Source organism: Hypomesus transpacificus, chromosome 25 (assembly GCF_021917145.1).
Source record: "Hypomesus transpacificus isolate Combined female chromosome 25, fHypTra1, whole genome shotgun sequence".
Lineage (NCBI taxonomy): Eukaryota > Metazoa > Chordata > Actinopteri > Osmeriformes > Osmeridae > Hypomesus > Hypomesus transpacificus.
The window spans coordinates 414,812-441,894 of record NC_061084.1 but is presented as its reverse complement, the minus strand read 5'-3'; the positions used below and the strand labels follow the sequence as shown (position 1 = coordinate 441,894).

The window sequence follows — 27,083 nt, the reverse complement described above, 5'->3', positions numbered from 1 at the left end:
TGGCTGTTAATGGATGGTATTTGCTGTAATGTGTGTGCACGCGTGTGCGTGTGTGTTTAGTGAAAGTGTACAAGCACCCCCGACCTCTTAGCTTTCGCCCCAGCTGTGAGAGCAGGACACCAGGACGCTGACAGATGGTCCAATGGGACACTAGGGAAGGAGGGATCTGTGGAGGGATGGAGGGAGGAATAGAGAAAAGGAGAGTGAGAGAAGAGGGAAGGGGGGAAGGGGGGAGGGAGGGATGGAGGGAGGAATAGAGAAAAGGAGAGTGAGAGAAGAGGGAAGGGGGGAAGGGGGGAGGGAGGGATGGAGGGAGGAATAGAGAAAAGGAGAGTGAGAGAAGAGGGAAGGGGGGAAGGGGGGAGGGAGGGATGGAGGGAGGAATAGAGAAAAGGAGAGTGAGAGAAGAGGGAAGGGGGGAAGGGGGGAGGGAGGGAAGGAGGGAGGAATAGAGAAAAGGAGAGTGAGAGAAGAGGGAAGGGGGGAAGGGGGGAGGGAGGGAAGGAGGGAGGGATTGAGACTGTTTTAATAGATGTTACGGCGCAGGGGGGAGTGAGGGGATGGTTGTGGGCAGTCATGTGGCCGTGGGGAATGAAAGAGCCTGAACAAAACCCACATCAGGGTATGAAGAACAATACAGACATGCTAACCTGACATTGCTCTCACATCCTGACACACTTACACACACACATAAACTACACACAGATAGAAGGATTAGGCTAATGACATGTCAATATTTGATCCAGCGTGGATTTATCAAGCTTCACCATGGCTAAAACTGTGGAAAACACCAAATCTATAATCTGTGTGACAAACTAGGGTGACTTGCCAGTCAATGATGCTACATTAACTTAAGAGGTCTGCAGAATGGAATTGCCCTGGAGGCAAACATTCTTGTTAAACATAATATCAAAACAAAGAATGTAATTGGATGTGATTCATGAAAAACGAGGCGAATGAGGATACCTGGCGGCCACCCCCTCCGAGAGCCCTGCCATTCGTGATTGGTTCATTCCTCCTGTAAGTTATTGGTTTATATAGCCATCAAAGTAATTTCACTCCTCCAGAAATTATTCAACATGCACGCCCTTTTCTTGAAACCCCGCCTTGAGTCCGTATGTCTCTGTGGAGTTTGGGTGTTGTACCGACTGCCAATCAAAATCTTTCTTTTCGTAGCCACTCCCACTCCTTCTCAGTTGAGTGCGCTCGCTCGCGGTGCTGCACCCCTCCCGAAGATTGACAGCTAGTACCGCTTTCTCGTGGTGTGAGCGTGGAGAGTCGTGTTCGTAGTGAAATAAGAGAATTACCTCGCCTTTGTCGGATTTATTGTCGTACTTTTTAGGTTGTCTATCGGGGGGACACCATTTGGAAGTCGTCTCTAAGGGCATGAAAGTAGAGAGAAGGCTTCAAAGAAAGTAACAAAGGAGGTATATCTATATTACATGGCTGCTGGGGATGGTGCCCAGCTGCCGGCGACAATAGCGGCCAGCCGGAGCGTGGAGAAGGCGCTCGAGGAGGCTGCTGCGAGCGGGGCTCTGAACTTGTCGAACCGTAAATTGAAGGAATTTCCCAGAACTGCCAGGAACCATGATTTATCAGATATTACATATGCAGGTAAGTTGCAGTTTTTTTTCTCTTTTGTTGCCCCAAACAATATGGTCAATTCAACACACAATAGCAGTCCACGAAGAAGCCAAATGGGCTGTCTTTTGTTTGTTGTCACCTGCTTTGCTTCCTCGAACGGTACATCCTGTGTTAACAGCTAGATATGGTATCAAGCTACATAGTTCAAACGTCCATGAGCAGGTTCTGGCCTCAACATATATTTTCTCTGAACATGTACAACTAGGAAATGTACCCACAACTGAAACACAATATTTGATCTGTTAAACTATAATTGACTAACTTTGTTCTGTCTTGTTTGTTTCCCGCAAGTTTTCGCCTTCTCTTCCTGTTAGTGACAGTCTTTGTTTTGTAAATTATTTCAGAGCATTTTGGCAGCCCTTTTAGAAAAAAAACATACTAGTTTAGCGTTTGTTGGAGTGAGTGCGCATTATCAATACTATCTATGATGACATAGATGACAACCTTGCTGAGTTTTAGATAATTGTCTTAAATAGGCAGTAAAATGCGTGCTGTTGAAAGTGTGGATTAGCAGAAGTAACTGGGCCTCGCTTTGTTGAAAGAGGATTAGCCAATCCAGGTTGTTGAAATCAATCTAGCTAGCAAGAGCTAGCTCTCGGTGCACTGATAATTATGACCATCTGCTAAAAGGTCCAAGCCCTGTTCTGGTGAGGACTGGAGAGCAGGCCTTGAAAGCGCGCACACACACACACACACACACACACACACACACACACACACACACACACACACACACACACACACACACACACACACACACACACAGCTGGCGCCCAAGCTGGCAAGCGGTACTGGATATTGAAGTGATTGATGCATCCAATTTCTCACGAAACACTATCTTGATGTGCAAATGTTTTTTTAAAGGGAGGTTAATCTATGTATAAACCAAGAGAAAGTATGGCGAGCTGATATACTAACGTTTATTTTTGTTAATGGTGTTCAGAGTGCTTTCTGTCAACTCAACCACCTTTTTGATGTGGGATTGTTTACATTTAGTCATGGCAAAGCCTCTTCTACCTTTTGTCCCACATACATTTTAGTCTGGGTGTCATCAGCGTGCATTTGAACCTGATAACATCACGCTCCACTCTAAGGCATAGGCCTACCTTGTACGTGCACGTTTGAGATAATAGTATACTTTCAGTTTCAATAGGCGTCTGCTTCTCCTGCTAACACACACACACACACCACCTCCCTTTCCTGTCTAGTCGCACTATGGCACAGTGGTCCTGTCCTCATGTAAAAGCTGGAGTCGGCATCTTCTGGTTCAAACCGTTGTTTTGCTGCATGTGCAAGCTTGTAGGCCTACATGTGTTCTGAAGCAAGATGTCTTGGCTAATTTACTGAACCAACGAGAAATATGAGCGCTGTCCTGGCCTGTGCACCAGGTAAGCTTCACCAGGTATGGCATTCCCCCTGGGTCGTCGTCATGCCAAACATCCTCCCTTCTCGGATCCACAAAGCCATCGTTTCAAAGGGACCTCATTGTCCATGCTAGCTGCCATGGGCCTTCGAAGATGACAAAGTCCTATGAACTGTTTCAGATTTGATTAGCAAACACCTTAAGTGTTGAGCGATGGTGCCACCATCTTTGGAGCAACCTGTGGAAATCTACAGAGAACTCACCGCCGGTTCCAAAGCTTTGATGTAGCAGAAATGGTGGAATCTGTCTTTAGCAGAATCTTGTCGTGAGGGAGAGAAAGCCCTATGGTATTTATGATAACAGTAGCTCTCTCTCCCTTCTCTCTCCCTCTCCCCGTGCTCTGTTCTGGAGGAACTTCCTGTCAGGAAGGTCAGAGGTTCACACACACACACACACCCACACACACCCCTTGGCTCGACCGGAGAAGGCTTCTGCCAGTAAGCATAGTCGTGCCCCAGTGAACAAAGCCCAGCTGTGTGCATCTCTCCTGCCTCAGCCCCTCTCGAAACAGACCCCCAAAAACGACGACCACCAGGCCATGGCTGTTCAGTGGCATGTGGTGGTTTAATATAACCAGTGTTTCTACCCCCCCCCCCCATTGAAGAACAAAGAGGGGGAAGGGGGGGAGGAATGATATTGAGGAAGCTTGTGGGGGACACATAGTGTAGTTATGAGTTATTTTCTGTTGTTGTTACTTTCCACTGTCCCCAACTGCACTGGGGAACATGTTGGTACTGGGGGGAGGAGGGAGAAAGAGTGTGCGCAAAGTTAATAAATAAGCCTGCTTGTTTTTTTTTTTTTGCTTCTCAGACCTCCACTCATATGACCTCCTGGGGCGCTTGGAGACAAGAGCTTCTTGTTGAGAGAAAGAGGGGAACAGGGAGAGAACGAGGGGGGGGGGGGACTGGGGAGCTAAGAGACACACCTCATACCACAACTAATCACCCTAGCAGCTGAGATATAAAATAATGAATGGGGGGGAGGTGGCTTGGATGTCACTGCTTGCATTGTCATCCTGTTCCCGTAAAAGGGGTTTCATCACTTGAGCTGGAATCCCCTCTCTCTCTTCCCCCCTCACTTTCTCTTTGTTACCCCATTGCATTGTCTGAGTCATGCTTTTTATGTGACTCTCTCTCTCTCTCTCTCTCTCTCTCTCTCTCTCTCTCTCCTCCCCCGAGCCTGTCTGAGTCTGTAGTTCTCCACCTCTCCCCCCCCCCCCCGTTCCCGCTCTGTCCTTCTCTCATTCGCTCCCTAACTGTCTATCTCCTTCGCCCATTCTCTTTCTTATAGTTCTTACAATTATCTGTGCTTATGTACACTATCTGTTCTATGTGCACGGCTATATGTGCTGCCTAGGATTATCTGGACTGCTATGCCTCTACACTGTGGTCCTGTCTCGATGCATTCTACATTTTCCAATAAAATCAATCCTTTCGGTCAATCTGTCTCGTCCAAAGTGATGTGCTGTCTGCATGCTGGTGCTGGAGGGGAATCTAGGCTTTATTCTGCCAGTAGTTGGCCTTCATTGAACTCCATTTGCATGCAATTCCAAATTAGGAGGGCCTATGTGATACTCTCTCTCTCTCATGATGTTTAAGTAGGTGTAAGTAAGTGTGTTTGCGTGTGTTTCATTTCCAGTCCAGACTGTTTTTAGTGTTCCGGTTCCATGACTGCTGATAGCCCGTACACACTGCAAGCTGTTGTCATGGGAACGTTGCCCACATGGAGGTGTGTGAACGCACATGAACATTCCAGGAGATGTACAAACGCCTACAAGTAATGCTTCCCTGTCCAAAACAATTAAACTGCTCTGAGCATTTCCCATCAGCGCGTTCACAGGCAGCTCTTGAAAGGCTTGCTGGGGAGCACTGGACTGGTGTTATGGCAAATTCTGCAGATGTGTGTTTTTCAAAGGTTGTGTTCATTTCCCTCGTCCAAATATTTCCTTTCAGCTTAGGCTTGTGTGAGTAATGATGATTCACCGCCCATTGAAATCAACTTGGTTAATAGGCCTCTATTTACTGTTGGCTGGGTTTTTTTCCAATGGGCAAACTAGAATATCTCTTAGTATGTTTCCTGGAAACGTCTTCCTCATTTGAGGTTTCAATTGACCAAACTTTATTGATGACCCCACAGAGACGACTCAAAGTCCCTTCTAGAAGCAACGCTCACGTGATTTGTTTCTCTCTTACCCTCTCTTTTCTATGTCACACCAGTGCCAGGACATTCTCCGGTCTCTCTGTCCCCATGGCTATTGAAAGTACTGTCACTTAGTCGAAGTTCTCCACTTCTCCCTCCCTCACCTAATTTGTTTTCCCAGTCCTGGCCTAAAACTGTTTACCAAAATGGTGTGGTGTTCCAGACCCCACAGACTAGAAAGACTTGCTGCAGTCCTGCTGGAGTTTAGCCCCCGTTTTTTCACTTCCTTTGAAAACGGGGATTCGCTGGTTAAAACCATTTTGTAGCTTTTAATGATGTTGCGCAAGAGTCTCTGCTTGTTTTGAGCTTGCTGTGAACTCTGTGTGGTGTCTGTGTAGGGGGGTGCTCACTGTGTGTGTGTCCTGCAACATGTACTCTGTGTGTGTCAGTTGTTTGCATCTGTTCTATGTCACTTTGAGTGCACGTGTGCGCGCATTCCGAGGCTGTGTGCGTGCGCGTGCCTCGCTCTTCTTGGAGCGAGCCCCCCCACCCCCCCTTCCACCACCCCACCCCCCTCCTTCCACCCTCCTGCGGATGTGGTTGTGCGCGTTCTGTTTCTCACTCTCTCGCACACTTCTGCTTTCTCTGCTTCTTCCGAAGCCTGGTGCCACGCTCTTTCACCGTCTGCACTGTTCACCGTCTGAGGGCGTGGGTGTGGACAGGATTTCTACACTCACCCCCTCCCCCTCTCACACTCCCTCACTCCCTCTGTGTTTTTCTGGCTTCTCCCTCACCCGCCCTCTCTTCCTTTTCTCTCTCTCTCTCTGTCTCTCTCTCTCGGTCTAAGCCCTGTCGGTGTACTGTCTATCAGAGCAGATGGTGAAGGGAACCCCTCTTGCTCCCTTGGGAGAAAGGAGGAAAACGGGGAAGGGAAGGAGACCTGAGCACCGCAACAGCTTCTCCATTTCACCGTGAGCCTCGAAACCCCACAGAAAACACAGAGCGAGAGCCCACCGGCGTACCAAACGGCCTGCTACTTTAGCCGAGCTCATAAACATCCCCATAAAACCTCATCACTCCTTCACTCAGCTTCTCTTGTGTGCTGTGGCCCAGCAGGGTTGCCAGGTTTGGAAAAAAAGGTCACCACCCTCTGTTTGGCAACCAGAGATAATGGTGCACCCTGGGCTCCTCTCTGACTCACAACCAGAATTCAGGGTTGTCTGGCAACTGGCAGTCCAAACATGGCATTCTGACTGCTCTCTGGGCGGTGTGTGTGTGTGTGTGTGTGTCTAGGCCCGCACACCTCAGGGACTTTAGGAGAGGGAGTCAAAGGAACAAGACAGTCTGTTACTAGCTAGTCACAGACTTTTTGTGCTGACTCCCCGAAATGTCATGAGCATAGGCTGTCACAAACGATGATGTGTGCTTGTGGGTTAGGGTTAGCCAATCCGGTTGTCACGTAATAACCCGTTAGTGTCTTCCCATTCAAACACAGTCTGCCTCAACATAGCAGGTTGAACAAAACAGCCAAACAACTTCCTCTAGTTCGGAGAGCCTGCTGCTGTACAGTTGATAAATGCAGTGACCTCACATTACCTTTTTCACAATTTGTCAATACGCCCTATAGTGTACATTCTCTTTACAAGCCTGTAGCCTACATTATTGAGAGTGGATTACCAGCGTCCCTGCAGGCCTCTCAACTAACCATTAGGTAATAACCCTATCAGAGGGCCCGACCAGACGCCTGCCTTCGTTTGTCAGCGCCCCGTTTGTAGCGTTAGAAGAGCGTGTGTAAATAAGATAATGGCGTCAGTTGACCCCGGGTCTGTTCGGTCGGCGAATAATGAAAGCGGGCTCTGCTCTGTGTGTGTGTGTGTGTGTGTGTGAGTCTGTCTTATGTAACAGAGAACCATTAGCTCCTGGGGTGTTGACTTTGGTGTGTCCAGATGGTTGATTCACTGGGCCCCACTCTACATGAGGGAGTCTGCAGGAGGCCGGGCCTGGTCGGGCTTGAGAGAGAGAGACAGAGAGAGAGAGACAGAGAGAGAGAGACAGAGAGAGAGAGAGACAGAGAGAGAGACAGAGAGAGAGAGACAGAGAGAGAGAGAGAGAGAGATACAGAGAGAGAGAGACAGAGAGAGACAGAGAGAGACAGAGAGAGACAGAGAGAGAGAGACAGAGAGAGAGAGACAGAGAGAGAGAGAGAGAGAGATACAGAGAGAGAGAGACAGAGAGAGACAGAGAGAGACAGAGAGAGACAGAGAGAGACAGAGAGAGACAGAGAGAGACAGAGAGAGAGAGAGAGACAGAGAGAGACAGAGAGAGACAGAGAGAGACAGAGAGAGACGGGGAAACACAGATACGGAGAGAGGGGGAGAGAGCATGTGTGTCGGTTGCGTAGAGCAAGGGTTGCATGTGTTAACGCGTGTCTGTGTGCCATGTGTGTCCTTTGGTGTGTGTAGAGGGTGGAAGTGCGTGTGTGCGCGCGTGCAAGAGCAACAACCCCTCCCACAGCAGCCCCAGTGGCTTTGCCCAGTCAGACAGAACATTGAGGATTACAGGCTGCCACTGCCAGGATAATGAATTCACTTCAGTGTTCATCAAACCCCACCGATCCTTCACACTGGAACACTCTCTCTTTAACTAGACCTACATGGAAACTGAGTCAAGTTACGGTGACCTTACAGTTTGGGCTGCCATCTGTTTTCCACTGAACCAGAACTGAACCGGCAGAGCTAAACCACGCCCCTCCCATCACAGACCGACTAGGCTCTCCACAACAGTTTGTTGATTTGCAATGAAGTCACTCATTTCATCAGCCACCGCCGCCTCCCCCCTTCAGTATATCTCGCCAAGCCAGTTGCTATAGCAATCGAAAGGACCTTTCACACTTTCCATGCAGACGTCCATCTGTTGGTCACATTCTCCTCTCCGGCGGTGGGAGCTCTGTTCTGGGGTGAAGCCCTCTCGGCCAGCGTGAGACAGTTCACACATACAGCATGTGTTGACGACGAACGGGGCCCAAATCCTCCTGGGTCGCTTTGCTTTGATTATCTATCTCTGTTCTCTTGTGACTTGTGGTTTATGCTTGGGATCCTCGTGGAATATATCGTGCGTGGGGACATTTTTTCTTTCTGCATGACACGCAGTTCCTCAAACTCAGATGTTCCTCAAACTCTTAAGTTGGATGTACACACTTGGACGAAAGTCACGTGAGGTATAGTGACTTGAATCATCTGTCTGGCACACAGTGCTAGGAGCTAGGAGCTAAGTTAGTTCCTGCTTCTCTCTCTCTCTCTGGTGTGGCGTGGCCAATCACCCTTTTGCATGGCAGAACTGAGGGCCTTTGCATATGGCAGCTAAAACAAGCCAAGGAGCGGAAGGAAGGAGGAAGGAGTGGTAAAACGAAACAGGAGAAAGAGAGAAAGGGACTGAACAAATGAGGGGAAGGGGGAGGGTGATGTGGGGAAAGGATAGGGGATGAAAGGGTAGAGAGGAGGAGGAGGGGTGCAGGTTTGCAAAGAGTTGGATGCCGGGGTTGCGAGTTTGGAAGGTTGAAATCCCCAAGCTTGACCCCGGCTGCCCCATGACTGATGATCCAGTGAGGTCAACCTGACTGGGATTAGCTCAGCTCACCGCAGGGCCCCTGTCACCGTGCGGGGATGGGTGGGTGACCGTGCACAATGAGACCACGCACACATGCTTGGAAATGACCCACGCCTCACTGGGCTGAGGGCCACACGCAGCAGCCCCGGTTCAGTTCCGGCTCTTTCCGCGTCCGTCTTCCCCTCTCTTTCTCCCGTACACTTCCCGTCTTTCTCGAACTGTCGCTGTTCAAAAAGGCAAAAGAAAGAGACAAACTGACACGTGCTGGGGGCGTCACTTCACCCTCAGGTTCAGTACCATTCATATTCACTCACTCACTCACTCACACAGATTCAAGGACATTTCCCCTTGTGCAAATCGACTACTATGACTCACCAGCATGCATTTGAATAATCCTACGATAGGCTATCACCTGAGTCTACCCCATCCACACCAACCACGGCCTCACCAGCACCTGCCATACACACTGAGACACACTGAGTGTGCAATGCTGTCACACCGCCGGGACAGGAAGTTACAGCGCCACATCCTGTTTGGTAAAAAGCACCTCGCATGGGGAGCTTTCTGAACGTCCGTGTTGTCGTTGGCAACGGTTGACACACGAGAGGTAAACACCAGCTGAGGAGATGGATCTCTCTCTCTCTCCGTCACTCACTTGCACGCACACACACACACACACACACAATGCACACACACACAATGTTGGAGAATAGGATTTGGAGGAATCAAGTAGGTTTGACAGAAGGGGATTGTTGAAATGACAGTGATTCTACATGATGATAGTCATCGCCCCCCAGACGCTTCAAGCCATGGGGCGACTCCACCCTAACGATCACCTATTAGCAGGGAATCTTTGACACCCCCATTTTGTTTTGTGCAGCTATTTGTAAGACGGTCACTTAAGCCCGAGCGGTGTCGTTTGATCTCCGTCGTGAAAGGGAAGCGGTGAGAAGGACTGTGGACTGGCGGCCCCCCCTCCCCCCGGCCTGAAGGATTCAGACCTGTCACCGACTGTCGAGTCATCCTCCTCCTCTCCCCGATTCTGTTGTGTTTGGGCAAGCCAAGCCTGTTGTGTTCTGCCCCTTTTTTCTTCCTCCCTCTTTCTTTAGTTGGGCCTTTTGTCCGTGCCCTCGCACTGGCATTATCTCAGCTCTGTCCCTCCCTCCCTCCCTCCCTCCCTCCCTCCCTCCCTCCCTCCCTCCCTCCCTCCCTCCCTCCCTCCCTCCCTCCCTCCCTCCCTCCCTCCCTCCCTCCCTCCCTCCCTGATCCTTGCACCTCCCCTCTTTCTCCCATCCCCCCATGTCAAATAAGTACCTGATCTGTCTCTAAGTGTAACTCCCATACACACAGAGATCCTCACTCATGCAGTGAGGCCCTGGCTCTCCCCTTTTTCTTGGGTTTCAGGGTCGTGCTGAGGCCTGAGGAGTGTGAAGTTTCTTGGCGACGGGACGGAGAGTAAATCTCCCCCGATTTGGACTCCAACACGGTTTCTGTTCTATCATGACCAGGCCAGACACACACACACACACATACACACAGAGAGCTGAGCTGCACAGTGAGACTAGGAGAGTAAGTTCTTCAACTCTGAGGCCTCTCGACACACTAATCAGCTTTGAGTAATCATCCACCGGTCCGTTTGTGAGAGCAGAGACACGAAGGTCTGAAAGTAGCAGGTGGTCTCTCTCTGTCTCTCTCTCTCTGTATCTCTCTCTCTGTATCTCTCTCTCTCTCCTCGTGTCATGAATCTCAGCTGCTGCGTGCTCCTCCAGCCCAGGTATCGCAGCCCGTCTCTCCTCTCAGCAGTCCCAGAAGCAGCCCCTCACCACTTCACAACCTTCCCTCCTTCCATTAGCGTTGTCGTACGCAGTCTTGCTGATAGAGAAACTCACTCAGCGGTATCATGCTTGAGAGGTGATGACACACACACAGGTGTGTGTGTGTGTGTGTGAGCCCTGGCCACGGCCCAGCCGGGTCGACAGCCGCGCCAACCGAGGGGAGGGTGTATTCGCCATGGCGACTAATTATCCCAAGGAGCAGCATAAGGGAGGGGAGTCTGGCCCCTCGTGCATGAGCAGCCCTGAGCCCGACAATCAACTCCACGGATGTCTGTCCATAACACCCCGCGCTTAAAACACCTTCTTCAAATAGATGATCCGCTAATGCGCTCTGACAGCAACGGGGAAACTTAGTCCCAAACAAAGCACCAGGCTATTAAAGAGGAACATGGGGGGGTTTTAAGAGGGCTTCAGCCGGATCAAAGCATCCAGGATAGTAGACGTGTGCGCGTGTCTTCCGACAACCAGCGTGCGAGTCATTAGCCCTCGGGGGGTAGCCTTAGCATGTGGGCTGAAACACCCCTCTGTCGTCCCTGCGATGCGTGATCGCTCGGGTTTGTTTTGCCTACATCTACGGGCCAGTCGAGGACGGTCTCGGCTGGTTGTTTAAAGAGCGCAGGTTACCTCAGGCTTGGCGGTGTAGCCATCTGAACATGAGGGCTGTTTTGAAGCTGGAACTCGATCCCTGTGGTCTCGTTCTCTTATCTTCTCCCCTGAGGAATTCCACTGTTGTTTTGGTAACCCAACCTTGGTTGCGGTGTGTGTGTGTGTGTGTGTGTGTGTGTGTGGAAAGGGGGGGGGGGGGGGTGGAGGTTCTAGGAGCTTCCAGGGACACATTCAGTGATGTCAGGTCCTTGGAATCCTTCATTGTTCCCTACACACTGTAACCCCTCATTTAACACATGACTATGTCATTAGGTAATTGTGTAATTATCCCCTGTTGGATGAAAGAGCTCAATAAGAAAGATGATTCTAGAAATGGCAATGGTTAAGGTTGTTCTGCATTATACAGGTAGGCAATAGGAGGGAGGTGTGTGTGTGCATCATTCTCATGCTCGTTTGTCACCCTTTGTCTTAGAAGTCGCCAGATCTGCACGGTCACCATGGTTACCCATCGGGGGTCAGGAAAGGTTAGCTAAGCATCGAAGGTGCCTTTATGGATTTGTCTGTTCAGGCGTGAGGAGTTAAGCGCTAGCCTGTGGGAGACGCGTGTGTGCGTACGTGTGTGCGTGCGTGTGTGTGTACGTCAGGATTAGCGGACGTTGGAGTGTGTTTGGCTCAGCTGAGTCACACTGATACTCAGTGACCAGCTCTTTCCATAGACGGCTGTTCTGTTTTGGACACACTCAGAACAGATAAGCGATTCATTCCGTCTTAGTAGGGAACTTGACTCTTCTCAATGTAGAGTCTATGTCTCCAGCTGGCTCCCATCCAGTCATGTATGAGATCTGGGATTCCTTAAAGGACGGTCCAGAGGAAGGGTGTATTTCAGGAGTATCGATGGTTTTTGCCGAGCGTCGCAGTTCCTGTGTTGTTTAGGTCTGTCATTTTGGTGGACGTTGGCTGGGTTCCACTGTGTCAGATCCTTTTCCTAACGTTTCAGGCTCTGTGTGTGTGTGTGTGTGTGTAAAGTTTGTTTTCGACGCAAAGACAAAGTGTGTTTCCAAACACTTCCTCGCCAAATCAAACAGGCGGACAAAAGAAAGCTGCCTCCGTGTGAGAACTGGAGTCCTGGTCCAGAGATGGGGACGCAGAGGAGGAGGGGGGGGGGGGGAGGATGAGTGGGAGGGATTAAAGGAGAGGGGAGGGGTTAAAGAGGATGGGGGGGAAGGGTATAGGGGAGAGGAGTCGTCTTTTTGGCTGAAGGGAGAGAGCACACAGGATTACCGCCCCCACACACACACACAGCCACACACACACAGCCACACACACAGCCACACACACAGTCACACACACACACACAGCCACACACACAGTCACACACACACACACAGTCACACACACACAGCAACACACACACTCTATCCCTCCCTAACCCCTCGACCCATCACACGCACCTCCCCTCATACCCTGTTCCATTGTTCAGCTAGCTCCCTCTGGCTATACGATAGGACAATGGAGCTGGGAAGACTGAGCCCACGGGCTTGTGTGCTACTGTACACACACCCTCTCTGCTTGCATAGCTACTGCGGACACGCACAAGCACTCAAACCCCCATTGTGTGGCCACGCATGCATCCATAGCCATTGAATTCACACGCACACTTTCGAAAAAAGTCCTTGCTAAGATATTTGATATATGTTCCACACACACTGACAGTGCCCTCAGCTTCTGTGTGGACCACAAGATCGCACACACCCAAACCCAAATTCAGGTTTTTGCTGGAATGTTGGCACACACACACACTCCCACTCGGTGCCGCTCTGTTTATCGGCGCATATGAACATTCTCCTGGCAGCAGAAGATAACGAAACACCTTTTTATTAAAGCCAGTAGCCCTGGAACACTCACACCCACAACACAACACCAGACTACACCAGACCAGACTACACCAGACCAGATCAGTCTACACCAGACCAGACCAGTCTACACCAGACCAGACCAGACTACACCAGACCAGACTACACCAGACTACACCAGACCAGACTACACCAGTCTACATCAGACCAGACTACACCAGACCAGACTACACCAGACCAGACTACACCAGACCAGACTACACCAGACCAGTCTACACCAGACCAGACTAGACTAGACCAGACTACACCAGACCAGACTACACCAGACCAGACTACACCAGACCAGTCTACACCAGACCAGACTACACCAGACCAGTCTACACCAGACCAGACTAGACTAGACCAGACTACACCAGACCAGACTACACCAGACCAGACTACACCAGACCAGACTACACCAGACCAGTCTACACCAGACCAGACCAGACCAGACTAGACCAGACTACACCAGACCAGACTACACCAGACCAGACCAGACTAGACCAGACTACACCAGACCAGACTACACCAGACCAGACTACACCAGACCAGTCTACACCAGACCAGACCAGACTACACCAGACCAGACTACACCAGACCAGACCAGACTACACCAGACCAGACCAGACTACACCAGACCAGACTACACCAGACCAGACTACACCAGACCAGACTACACCAGACCAGACTACACCAGAGCCTTACATAGACTTGGAGGCCTATCTGTCTGTACGCTCCACTTCACCACCATTCTAGTCCATCTGCTCCATCACCCACCCTGCCTGGTCGTCTGCAGCTATGTTTGCTGCGTATCACTAGCGTCAAGAAGACAGAACAGAGGAAAAGGGTGTGTGTGTGGTTGGTGGATGAACGTGGAATTTCTCTTTCTGTCGTGGCTGCGTGCACGCACACGGATTCAGACACACAATCACAGTCAACACACGCACACGCACACTCGCACGCCCTGTGTTGACGGGGTCAGGAGATATTTCTGGAGAGGGGACGAGATGCTAATTACAGGGCCTCCACGGAGCGCGCTCAGTGCGACCCGGGAATGCACCGCTGTCATTACAAGGAAACGGGGAGAAGACTGGCCACAGGGGAGGAGGGACAGAGGGAGGGAGAGAGGGAGAGAGGGAGAGAGGGAGGGAGGGAGGGAGGGAGGGAGGGAGAGAGGGAGAGAGGGAGGGAGGGAGGGAGGGAGGGAGGGAGGGAGAGGGAAGTGCTGACAGAGGGAAAGAAGGAGAGGGGGAGGATGGAGCAGGCCGAGGGGAAAAAAAGGAAAGCCACGAAATGACATTAAAGGTGCAACGTGGTGCATGCATGAGAGTCATCAGTGTTGGAGTAGACTGGGGGAGGGGGAAGAGGGAAAAGAGAAGGGCTCTGAAAAATACAGAGAAAATAAGAAAGGATGAAAGACAGGTAGAGGGAGAGAAAGGAGGCAAGAGATGGGGAAAGAGGAAGAGAGGATGACCCGTGTGAACCTGAACATATGTTCTTTCAGCAAGGTGGCCTAGATCAACCAGGAAATGATTCAAGACAAAGGGGGGGTTATTTATAGGAAAAGCCTGGAACCGTCTGCGGTCGGAAATAGACTTGGTTCGGCCGGATCTGTCTGTAATCTGTGTTTCTCTGAGCTCTTTTGTGTCTTTTTTTGGTCAGCGTTCATCATTTTTTTCTCCCTGCGTACACATTCATATTGTATGAGCGAACCGAAAACAACCGAGGGCCAAACTATGATTTTGACTGGCGTTGCCTGTGTGTGTGTGTGTGTGTGAGAGAGAGAGGGAGATTGAGAGAGACGGATACAGAGAGAAGCACAGAAAGGCGGAGTGAGAGGGAGTGAGAGGGAGTGAGAGGGAGTGAGAGGGAGTGAGAGGGAGTGAGAGGGAGTGAGAGGGAGGGAGTGAGAGTGAGAGACTGGCTACAGGTCAGTAAAGGCCTAGTGTGTGTGGCTGTGCTGTGTGTGCTCCATGCATGAGTCATCCATCCAGGACCCCAGGACAATGGGAGTGAATCATGACTCTGAGCTTTTGTCAAAATCCCCCTAATCGGAAGCCTCGTACGCTACACGACCGGTCGGATCACTTGTGCCCCAGCCGTGTGATTGGATGTGATGGTCTGACATGGTCGTCCCTGTGTTCCAGACCTTTCCAAGAACCGACTGTGCGAGCTGCCGGAGGAGCTGTGCCAGTTCATCTCCTTGGAGACGCTCAGCCTGTACCACAACTGTGCCCGCTCCCTCACCCCCAGCCTGGGGCACCTACAGGCCCTCACCTACCTCAACCTCAGGTAACACACACACATACACACACGCACAGACAGCTGGTGTCACCTACAAGCCCTGACCTACCTCAATCTCAAGTAACACACACGCAAACACAGACACGTGTCGCCTACAAGCCCTCACCGACGCTAACCGCAGCTAACCTAAGGTGTGTGTGTGTGTGTGTCGTCCAGTCGTAACCTGCTCTCCAGCCTGCCTCCGGCAGTGTGTGAGCTTCCCCTTCTGAGGGTGCTCATCGTCAGCAACAACAAGCTGTCCTCCCTGCCGCCCTCCATACACACCCTCACACACCTCCGGCAGCTGGTACGTTCCCCTACACACACACACACACACACACACACACATGCCCACATCGTGGCTGTGCTCCGCCCCAGACCGACTGGTCTCAGGTTACGGGTGGAGTTGGGTTCTCCTTTGGCTCTTTATCCTCTTCTCTCTCTCTCTCTCTCTCTCTTCCACCCTCTCCCCCTGTCTTTCTCCCTCTCTGTACGTTTCACTTCCTGGAACCTATTTGAGGTCGTTTTGTCTTGGTTTGAAAGTACCTTTTTTGAAAGCTTGCTTCCCCTTTTCTGTTGGTCTCACCCTTGATCCTCTCCTCTTCTCCTTGACCCCCCCCCCACCCCCCTTCAGGATGTGAGCTGTAACGAACTCCAGTCTTTGCCGGTGGAGCTGGGACAGCTGGAGTGTCTAAGAGACCTCAACTTGAGGAGGAACCAGCTGACCAAGCTGCCTCAAGGTACCCCCCCATACACACACACACACATTCTGTGCGGTGCACGTCTGCACTGACACACACTGTATACACACCTGAACTCTCTCACACAGACACATACACACACACACCAGCACTCTCTTCAACCGTGACCCTGGAACGACCGCCCCCCCCCCCCTCTCCAGCTGAAGCAGTATCCTGTCAGCCTGAAGCGACAGGCTTCCATTCAAACTGATTTCACTTCACACGTTCCAGTTTAGAGTCCAGTAGGCGGCAGTGCTCTCAACAGCCCGCTCAGCGACTTAAACCAGCCCTTCTATTGTCGTCCTCCCCCCCCCATACCCCCTCCCCCCGTCCCGTCCCCCCCTCCCCCCCCCCAGAGCTGTCGGAGCTGCCGCTGGTGCGCCTCGACGTGTCGTGCAACCGCGTGTCCCACGTGCCCGTGTGCTACCGCCACCTGCGCCACCTGCAGAGCATCGCCCTGGACAACAACCCGCTGCAGCAGCCGCCCGCCCAGATCTGCTCCAAGGGCAAGTACCACATCTTCAAGTACCTCAACATGGAGGCCTGCAAGCGGAGCCAGGAGGACATGGAGAGGGCCCTGCGGCCCACCGACTTCAAGAGCTGGTGAGAGACCGGGAGGGGGGAGGGGAAAGGGGGGAGGGGATAGTGGAGGGCTGGCAGGAAGAGAGTGTGGAGCGGGAGGGATGGAGGGGGTGGGGGGGGAAGGAGTCATGGATGGATTTATGAGGAGGGAAGGAAGGAAATGGTTGGATGGATGGGAGGATGTTCTTGGAAGGCGGAATAGAAAACTGGAATGGAAAGTTGTTTTGGAAAATTCCCTCCCCACCCCACCGGGCTTAGAACAGTGACGAGCAATTAAGTCATATTTTTTGCCATGCAACTCACAGAACAACAAGGCCTTATCAGTTCTCAGAAACAACCTTTCCTGTGAGTGTGTGTGTGTTTGTGTGTACTTGGTGTGTATTTCTAATGTGTATTTGTTCTTGATGTGTGTGTGTGTGTCTCTGTCAGTCTGTCAGAGCAGGAGCTGTTTACAGGCCCGTATGGTGGTTTGGACTCTGGCTTTAACAGCGTGGACAGCGGAAGCAAGAGATGGTCAGGGAACGAGGTGTGTGAAGTGTGTTTGTGTGTGCCTGTTTGGGTGAGTGTAGTGTGTTTGTGCGTGTGTGTGTTTTGGTGGATCTCGAGTCTGCATATCTCTCTCTCCAAGTGCTGTATGTCTGTCTCTGACGTCTCTCTCTCCCGTGCTTGCGTCACCAGTCTGCAGATGACTTCTCGGAGCGATCCGTCCGCTTGGCCGAGCTCACCAGAGACCACCGCAACCTGGAGGAGGAGGTGGAGGAGGAGGACTCCCCTCTGAAGCATCACGCAGGTGAGGGGCACACACACACCCACGCACACAACCTCATATTAGATGTAATGAGGGGCTGTGTGCTTTCAAAGGTAGCTACCCAGGATCGTAAATCTCTTCTCATATCCTCCCAGCCTCATCCTTTAATAAAGGGTGCACTGTTTGAATACACTCCCTAACATTCCTCTCTGTTATTGGACTGTCTGCCATATCTCCTCTCTCTCTCTCTCTCTCTCTCTCTCTCTCTCTCTCTCTCTCTCTCTCTCTCTCTCTCTCTCTCTCTCTCTCTCTCTCTCTCTCTCTCTCTCTCTCTCTCTCTCTCTCCACTACCCTCTCCCTGTCTGTTTATCTCTCCCTCTTTTCTCTCCTCCTACCGTCTCCCTCTTTCTTTCTTCGTTTGGCCTTCCTCCTCCTCACTGACCTTGTCTTCCGTTCTGCCGATCTCCTCCTCCCCCTCCGCCCTTCTTCATCCCCCTCTCCTCCTCCTCTGCCCTTCTTCATCCCTGTCTCCTCCCTTCTTCATTCCTCTCTCCTCCCTTCTTCATCCCCCTCTCCTCCCCCTCCACCCTTCTTCATCCCCCTCTCCTCCCCCTCTGCCCTTCTTCATCACTCTCTCTTCCCTTCTTCATCCCTCTCTCCTCCCTTCTTCATCCCCCTCTCCTCCCCCTCCAGTCAACGGCGTGGCGGAGCAGGTGGACTTCATCGACAGCAGTGTGACGGAGGAGGATGAAGGCAGGACGGCGCCGCCCACCCCGGCGCTCACGGCGCCCCCCCAGGTACGGAGGCCTTGCTCCAGCCTCAGGGTGTCTCACCGGCCCCCCATGTTGAAATACTGGGGGATTTCTGGTCGAGTATGTCGATGGATTGTATGTCGATGGCTTGACTTTTGTTGTGCTTCCAGGAAAGGAACGAAAAGGGTCCGCCTTCCCCAACCCATTCCTCGATATGCAGGTGAGGCGCCCGGGGGTATGAGCCACACATCATTCAAAACGCACCCTCAGCCAAAACGCCAGGGAGCGTTTGTGTGAGCGCCGTGCGCGGCGGTGCGGACCAGCCTTCACTTCCCAGTTCCTGCGAGCGTTTCGGTTGGACGCTCGGCGGGTTGGGCGGTTGCGGCGTTCGAAACCATCAGCTCACACACACACACACTCCAGGTCTATGTCCAGTCAGTGCTGTAGAGTGGAAAAAAGATAGTTTGTTGGTTTTCTGTACGTACACGATATACTCTGTGTGTCTCTCTCTCCCTCTATCACTCCCTCACCCGTCTGGGCAAGGTCAGATTCCTGGGTGTTTGAGGAGTGTTTGAGGAGCTGGGAAAAGTCAACAGAGTGCAGTTCCCACTCCACACAGTGATGTAGTCCTCCACTGATGCCACCCTAACCTTGGACAACATTTACTCTTATGCACTAACCCTACACACTGCCACTCTGAACCTGCATGTGTAGTAACCGGGCTAGCACTCAAGTCTTCCAAATGTGTGGTCTTTCAGGGGGGGGGGGGGGGGGGGTGAGGGAGGGGGGAGAGAAATGTTATTTAACTGTTACCACAGTGTGTAACACATTCCCAGTGTTAACACAGTTAAATAACAGTGTGATCCGGCTACAGGCCATTCACATATGCCAAACGCAAAGCAAACAACGTGAAACCAAACGCGTGTTCCTCTCCGCCTCCCCCCTCTTCTCTTCTGGGCTCTGAACCCAGAACCTCCGTCTCCAGACCAATGGTCGATGTTGTGTCAGGCAGTGTGAAGGGCTCCTATTTCCAGACGCCTCACGCGATCACATGACCAAAGCCCGCTCTCGCGGTCACCTGAGCGGACACCGCAGCCCCGGAGCGCTCAGACACGCTAGGTCTGGGGCGCCTGGCCGCGCGTCATGGATCCCTGTTGGTGTCAAGCTGAATGGGAGCGATCTGGAGTTTGTTGACCCTGTACTCATGTTTCCCACACTGGGAGTCAGTTCCCTTTGAAGCAGATGAATGCCCCTGCGGAGTCAACAGTCATCCTTCATTTAGATGAATAGGGATTGGTATAGGCCAGCATTCAAGCGTTTGACTGCACATCAAATTGATGGACATCGCGTCATTTTTTGAAATCCTTGGCATTCTTCTTTCCCTATCGCTTCCCCTCTCTCTGTCTCTCTCTCTGTCTCTCTCTCTGTCTCTCTCTCTGTCTCTCTCTCTGTCTCTCTCTCTGTCTCTCTCTCTCTCTCTCTCTCCCTCCCTCCCTCCCAGGACCGGTGTGGAGATGGGGGCAGAGTCCCTGTCGTGGTCCAGCTCCTCCCCGTCCCCCTCCAGCCCCACCCTGGGAGAGGAGAGGAGGAAGCCAGGCACCCTGCTCATCTGGCAGGAGAGAGAGCGAGCCCAGCAGCAGCAGAGAGAGAGGGCCAAGGACAGCAGGTGAGGGAGGGAGGGAGCGAGAGAGGGAGGGAGCGAGAGAGAGAGGGAGCGAGGGAGGGAGCGAGAGAGGGAGGGAAGGAGGGAGCGAGAGAGGGAGCGAGAGAGGGAGGGGAGACATCCTTGCAAGAGAGAGGGTTCTTGCGTATAGCCTTCATGTAGAGTAAAGCAAGCTGGTGGCCCTACAGTGTGTGAGCCAGGGGGGATATTTGAGCAGCGGGGTTCACCTGGTGAACGAGAACACAGCCATGTTGGACAGGGCAGTGGCCCCTGTGGCAGCTCTCTGTAGGAGCAGGGTTACTGCCAGCCCCCAGTGTTCATGTCCCATAGCTAACCAGAGGTTTCGAAACTTGTCCTTCCAGTCTGAAGACAGCAGGCAAAACAGGAAGTCATGTGGTGACGCCGTCGCAGACAGGAAGCTGCACAGGGTAAGGCCATTTACATCAGGAGGGGTTCCAGCGAGAGAGAGATCCGAGGAGTGAAATGCTCCTAATGGATATGAACCGTTCAGTGTTCACTTCCTTTCCCTGAGTGCTCTCCCTGGAAGATGAGACTGTGGGTGGAAGCTTTTAGTGACGGGGTTAGAGGTCCTGGGCTGATCAATGTGCTGTCTTTGTCTCCATCTAGTGGTGGATCACCAGAGAACCACCACTCCCACAACGGCCTACGACAACGCTGTGCGGTGAGTCCCAGGAGTGCCCCGTGTGCGTGTGTGTGATGTATGTATGTTGATGATGTATGTCATGGATGCATTTTCTTCTTCTTCACAGAGTGCAGACCAGGTGCCCTCATTGGCTCATGGGCCCTCGATCCAGCGTTCCATTAGCAGAGCAGGTAAAGCACGCACGCACACACACATACTGACAGACACTTCCCTGGATGGGAGTCAACACGGCGTGTCTGTGTGTTCCTGTCAGACGTTCCGTGCACACCCAAGGCATCGTCTCCGCCCGGCCACGCCCACAAACCCAACAGCTTCCTGTTCCGGACTTCCTCCCGCTGCAGTGTCAAGACGTCTGGTACGCCTACAACACACACACACCATGAATGTGTTGACTCATTGTTCTCCAGTTCCAGTACACAGCCTCTCTCTCTCTCTTCCTGTCAGGGTCTGTTCACAGTCTGGTGGAGGCTGGCCGGAGCGAGTCTCGCTCCGCCTTGCGCTCTCCCAGAGAAGAGAGACCGGACATCGTCCAGCTACGCAAGGTACTGCCGGACGCCCCCTCGCTCACACGAGCCTCTGTGGTCTCTCTCTTGACCTCTCTCACTCACTGTTTGTCTCCATATCTCTCTCTCCAGACTCTGGAGTCCAGGTTGAAGACCACCCTACCTGAAGACCTGGGGGATGCGTTGTCCAATGGCACGATCCTGTGCCAGCTCGTCAATCAAGTGCGGCCGCGCGCCGTCTCCATCATCCACATCCCGTCTCCGGCAGTGGTGAGCCAATCACAGCCCCCAACACTTTTTTTAAATTAGTGATTGGTCATTGAGCACGGATGGATTAAAGTTTTTTTTCACCGTGGGTCGTGACGTGAGTGTGCACTGTTTCTTAACCTTCTCTCTCCCCTTCTCTCTCTCTCTCCCCTGCTCTCGCTCTCTCTCTCGCTCTCTCTCTCTCCTGCTCGCTCACTCTCTCGCTCGCTTTCTTGCGCTCTTTCCCCCCCCCCCCCCCCGCTCTCTCTCTCCCTTCCTCCCCAGCCCAAGCTGAGCACCGCCAAGTGTCGCCTCAACATTGAGAACTTCCTTGCTGCCTGTCGTAAACTGGGAGTCCCAGAGGTAAGATCCATACCTCCCACCCCTTTCTCTCACTCTCTCTACCTTGGCCTTTTGTGTAACCGATTCCATCAGCAGGTCTGTGTGTTCCAAGCCCTGCTGTTACCAACCCGTCAACTACGTATGTTGTACTGTATTGTTGCCACGACGAGTGTTAACTGTCTTCTGTGTTCGAGCAGTTTTGGCGTTGTTACGTGCTTTAAAGCTCATTGTTTGTCTGTGTCTCTCTTCTGCTATTTATCTTTTTGCTTACTTTTCTTTCTCTCCTCTCTCCATCCTTTTGTTCTCTACCATCTTGTTTCTTTCTGCCCTTTCTCACCCCCTCTCTCTATCCTCCCCTCTGTTTCACGCTCTCCTCGCCCCCCTCCATTCTGTTTCACGCTCTCCTCGCCCCCCTCCATTCTGTTTCACGCTCTCCTCGCCCCCCTCCATTCTGTTTCCCACTCTCCCCCCCCCCCCCCTTCTGTCCTGCCTTCCGTTTCACACGTCTCTTCTCCCTCTTGTCTCTCTTTCCTCCCTTCTGTTTCACTCTCCTCTCACCCCCCCCCCCCTCTCTCTCTCCCTCTCTCCATTTCCTCTCCCTCCCTCAGATGGAGATGTGTTTGTGCTCTGACGTGTTGTTCTGTAAGCTGCCCGCCGTGCTGCGCTGCGTGGCCGCCCTGCTGGCCGTGCCGGGGGAGGCGGGGGGGACGGAGGGCCCCGTCAGAGCCCCCCTGGACCCCTGCGGCCGCTCCTCCTCCTCGCTGTTCTCCACGGGCTTCCTGCTCTTCTACGGCCTGGCCATGGCCCTGCTCTACACACTCTACTACCACCTCACTGCATAGACGGCAGTGTGTGTGTGTGTGTGTGTTTGCACACTGTCTGACATTAGCACACTGACTGACCCCTGATGTGAATCGGACCCCTGAATCTGAGGTTTAGACCCCCCCCACCACCATCACACACACACTAACAAACCTCAGATACACACAAACACATTACACACACTTGCAGCTGTTGTAGCATGTGGTATGCAGAGTCAGACGCACACACACACACACAGAATTCAGTCCCTTCAGCCCTTAAGTCTACAGCTGCTCTCGGAACCTTGTGTGTGAGTACAGTACACGCAGCCCACTCTGCCCACATCACAGCACACTGTGTACTGATACAACACAGCTGCTCTCTAGGCCACAACATGGGGCAGGAGGATCTTAAACCACTTTGAAGTAGACGTGCCCTTTCAAGTATTCTACTCTCTTGGCACAGTCTAGGCACATAAATATACATTTAAGAGCCTCTTTTCTGTCCTTATATGGCAGTAAATGTAAAGGAATAACATATGTACGTAAACGCCTTGATTGATGGGCCTGCATGGAGTCCTAACCATAAGGAAGTTCCAATGGACTTCCCCCCACGTCTGCCTTAGGCCAGCCTAGCCTTCAACACTGACGCACAGCATGTCTTCATGCTCAACTCACCTACAGAGCCAAGCAGAAAAGAACTGTGAATGTCATTTCAAGTCCCCCCCCCACCCCACCCCATCCCACCCCGAGATACCGTAGTACGAACACGCACGTAAAGTTACCACAGTCAGGAACATGCATGTGTGAAAAGACTGATTTTTTGGGACCCAGAGTAGGTAAGGGAGCTGAAAGCGTTTCTAAGGGTTCCCATGCCGGCCACATGCAGGCAGGTGAGAAACCAGGTGACTGTCGTTATCGACTGACAAACCACCACTAAAGACTTGTTCATTTGTCTGTCTGCAATGTTGACTGTGACCAGTAGGGGGTGGTGTTGCACCACAGTCACCCCCCTGTAAGTTGACGGTACAGGATCTTCATGAAACTTACGTGTGTATAGATTTGTGGCGAACCTCTTTTTACTGTTGCTTTTTCTTTCTTCGGTCACTCCGGAGACCAGCGGCTTAACGTGCTTTGTGTTTGTATAAATGTAAACAACAAATTAAGTTATTTGGGTTATTTTTATTTATTTTGATCAAGTTTTTGTTTGAGTTTTTCCGCTACAGTGCTTGGGTGAAAGAGAAGTCGTCTTGCAGAGTCCTTAAGCTAATACAAGTGAACAGGGTTAGTTTGCCTTTTAATGAACTGAATGGCTAATAACTTGAAACAAGGAGGCAACTCGTATACCACACACAGCTTTTTAATTTCCAATCAATAAGCAATTGACTGGTAGTGTGTGAAATAGTAAACGCCTGATTGTCTTATTGTTTTGAACGTTTCCCAGAAGCCACTTGGGACTGCATACCTGGGGGAAGCATGCCCTTGGGAAATAGAGTTCTAGTGCATAATGAGGCCTCAGCTCGTTTGGCAGCACAGGCCATGTCGTTGCTTCTGCTCTGGGGGGGTAGAGAGAGAAGACATTAGACACAGAGCAGGGTGAACCCCTTTGTCTTACACACTTCATTTGTGTCAACATTTTACAATAATACATTATATTTTTGTAAAAGCGTACTGGATGTTGTTGGCGGTTTGCGCTAATTTCTTCCCCTATGTCCACACCTTATATTTGAGGTGTGTCTAAACACAGATTCTACCACTAGTGGTCATGACCCTCATAATAGTTACAAGTTGACACTAGGGCTCTTTGACCTTACATAGAGAGGCAGGAAAGAGCGGCCATCTTGTTGAGGTCAATGTCTACTCACACCTATACTGTATTTAGAGTCACAGCCCTCGTCTATCTTGTCTGTTACACCAATTCAATGCATTATCACTTACTCTGCTGTTGGCAATGAATTTGCAATAATGTTTCAACCAAAATGTACGTTTCATAGAAAAACAAATGTTTAAGAAAGATCAACATTTCCGCTTTAGAATGGAGTTCTCTTCTTAAGGATGTAAACTGAATGGAAAGACTGTTGTATTTTGTAATATTTATACGATGCCTATGTATTTAATAAGACGACAAATTAGTTTATATAAGACAAATCTATATGTAAAGGTTTTTTCCCCCCGTTGTAAAGAAATTATTAAAAAAAGCAACATTGAACATGTTCAGTGTCCACGCCTGTCTTTCATGTCTGCTTTTGCTGCCATGTACGTTATCAACGGTTGTTCCCAAACCTCGCTTCTCCACCCCTCATCCCCTCAGCCTTGGGACAACCTGCTGTACCTCCGACCCCATGGAGAACAGACACACATTCCCACACAATGGTCTGACTGAGGGGGTGTGCGGTGGAGAAACAGGGTTTGGATCCAAAGAGCTCGTCACTATGCCTTCTGCTCTGCGCTTGAACTTTGCTGTGTCCCTCCAGTAGCACATTGTCCACAGTGTGCCGGCTGTTCCTCCTGTGCCAGGTGAGTGTGTATACCGTGGGGGCCTGCTAAGGTGACCGACCTGGAGGCACCCTGCATGCTTACGTTGGTGCTAAAGAAAACCTCTTTCTTCCCTTCTTTTACGTATTTTCTCTCTCCTCCCTTCCACAACGCATGGGGTAATGTATAGATGTTTTAGTATTGTGTAGAAGTACAGCTGCACCAAGTACAGCAATACTATATTTCAGTATGTGCTTTTATTCTGAAGTTACCGATTACTTGCACAGGGATCTAAAGGGGTTGCATGCTCACGTCACTAAATGTATAGCAGCATGAGTGTGTCTACTTAAAAATGCCCTGATGAGTCTAACTCTCCCCCCTCCCTCCCCCACCAGGATAACCTGTGTCCCCCCCAGCTGATCCTGGAGGAGGAGGGTTTGACTCGGACAGCCCAAACCGTCCAGGCCCTGGTGGAGCTCCCTGTGTCAGGGCCCCGCCGCTCCTCCCGCCAGGAGACCACAGGGCTGACCCAACCACAACCTGAGCCAAACCCAACCACAGCCTGAGCCAAACCCAACCACAACCTGAGCCAAACCCAACCACAACCTGAGCCAAACCCAACCACAGCCAGAGCCAAACCCAACCACAGCCTGAGCCAAACCCAACCACAGCCTGAGCCAAACCCAACCACAGCCTGAGCCAAACCCAACCACAGCCTGAGCCAAACCCAACCACAACCCTAGAGAAATCGATTTTCTAGAGTCATCTAGAGTTATCCAGGCTGCACCCAGTAGTGTTTTCATTTCCACGTATTAAGTCATTTTTATGGTATTGTTTGGTAGCTGTTACTATTGATAGCATCCAATGTGACGGTGTATGTACAGTGACTGTACAATCATAGGCCTACAGCGATATTGACAGTGACTTTCCATATAAAAAACAAAAACATGACATTTCAACAACTGCTTTTCACTAGTCCATTAGTATTTTTTCAACATTTGTCAATTGCTGCAATCAAGTAAACTATAACATCTGTAATTGTTATTCTTACGAGTGAAAAAATGAATTATTCATATCTCTACTTAAATAGATGTACATTAGGGGTGGGGGAAAAAATCGATTCATGATTCAGTCTTCTAGCGGTTTACATCGATTCACAAATTTCAAGCATGTAAGCATTTATTGAACCAAAATTGGATAAAAAAAAATAAAAAAATGTGAATCTTTTATCGAATTGTGAGGTACCAAAAGATTCCCACGCCTAATGGATGGTAAGCTGTACATTTCTGTTTAATATTTAATCGTGTTGCAGAAATAAATGCGTCTACTCAAAATAGTCTACTTATCGTCACTGTATTTCGTGAACGAGTTCTTAGAAATCCTTCAGCAAACTTTCACTTGTTTTGTAAGTATGATTAGAAGGCAGAGTATTCGTTTTTTTTACTTGGCATTAGCAGAAATTGTAGAAAGTAACTTTGCAGGAACCCTCTTTGGCTCAGTGGGTAGGCATGTATACCACCATGCTGCCAAACTGAAACCCTGATTCAAATCTTGCTCAAACCAATTGATAATTAATATAACTGATATCAGTTATGTAAAGTTTGGACACATTTTCCCAAGTGTCCAAACTTTTCACTGGTACTGTACACACACACAAACACATGCAGATACACACACACATATGGTGTATGTGGGTTGAGAACGGTTTAAACCACAACAACCTGGGTTCAAAACCAGCACAGAGCGTAGTGCCAAACATCCGTTGGCTCAGATCCCTGTAACCGCAGCACACTCCCTGACTGTCCAGATCCCCTCTCCCAACTGTCTTTCCAGGAACCCAACTGTCCCACAGCGTAGCCTTTCCTCCAAGAAAGGCCAACCAAGAGTCTAAAAAGAAATTGACCTTTTATCAGTTTTATTTATAAGTCTTATTTGTCAAAGAGCAAAAATGGAAGTATCAAAAGATCCTTCAGCCAAATTTGAACGCAAGACCCCTCACACAGTAGCCCACATCCTTAACCACAGAGCTATCAGGGATCATCATCTCCACTCAACATTTACATTTGACATTGAACTATCTAGTTGTAACAACCTGCAGAGTTGGGGTGTCAAAAAACCAGAAGAAAGCAGGGCTCCCTGT

The 27,083-nt window shown here is 50.9% G+C and overlaps 1 protein-coding gene across 2 annotated transcripts; it reads left to right on the top strand.

Moving 5' to 3' along the window:
- The first annotated feature begins 1,205 nt into the window (after positions 1-1,205).
- lrch4 (leucine-rich repeats and calponin homology (CH) domain containing 4) lies at positions 1,206-26,323 on the top strand. 2 transcript variants are annotated; one of them, XM_047048926.1, is made up of 18 exons: positions 1,206-1,614; positions 15,293-15,437; positions 15,606-15,735; positions 16,063-16,168; positions 16,525-16,771; positions 17,180-17,276; positions 17,429-17,540; positions 18,192-18,295; positions 18,421-18,470; positions 19,752-19,916; positions 20,276-20,341; positions 20,541-20,595; positions 20,684-20,747; positions 20,831-20,932; positions 21,022-21,119; positions 21,213-21,350; positions 21,612-21,689; positions 25,339-26,323. In XM_047048926.1, exons 1-18 carry the CDS (start codon positions 1,443-1,445, stop codon positions 25,507-25,509), a joined length of 2,100 nt encoding a protein of 699 aa, XP_046904882.1. In that variant the 5' UTR covers positions 1,206-1,442; the 3' UTR covers positions 25,510-26,323. The 2 variants fall into 2 exon arrangements, with proteins under 2 accessions (XP_046904882.1, XP_046904881.1); XM_047048925.1 differs by lacking the exon at positions 25,339-26,323 and adding an exon at positions 22,277-25,331 and having other exon boundaries at positions 1,207-1,614.
- Positions 26,324-27,083: the final 760 nt, after the last annotated feature.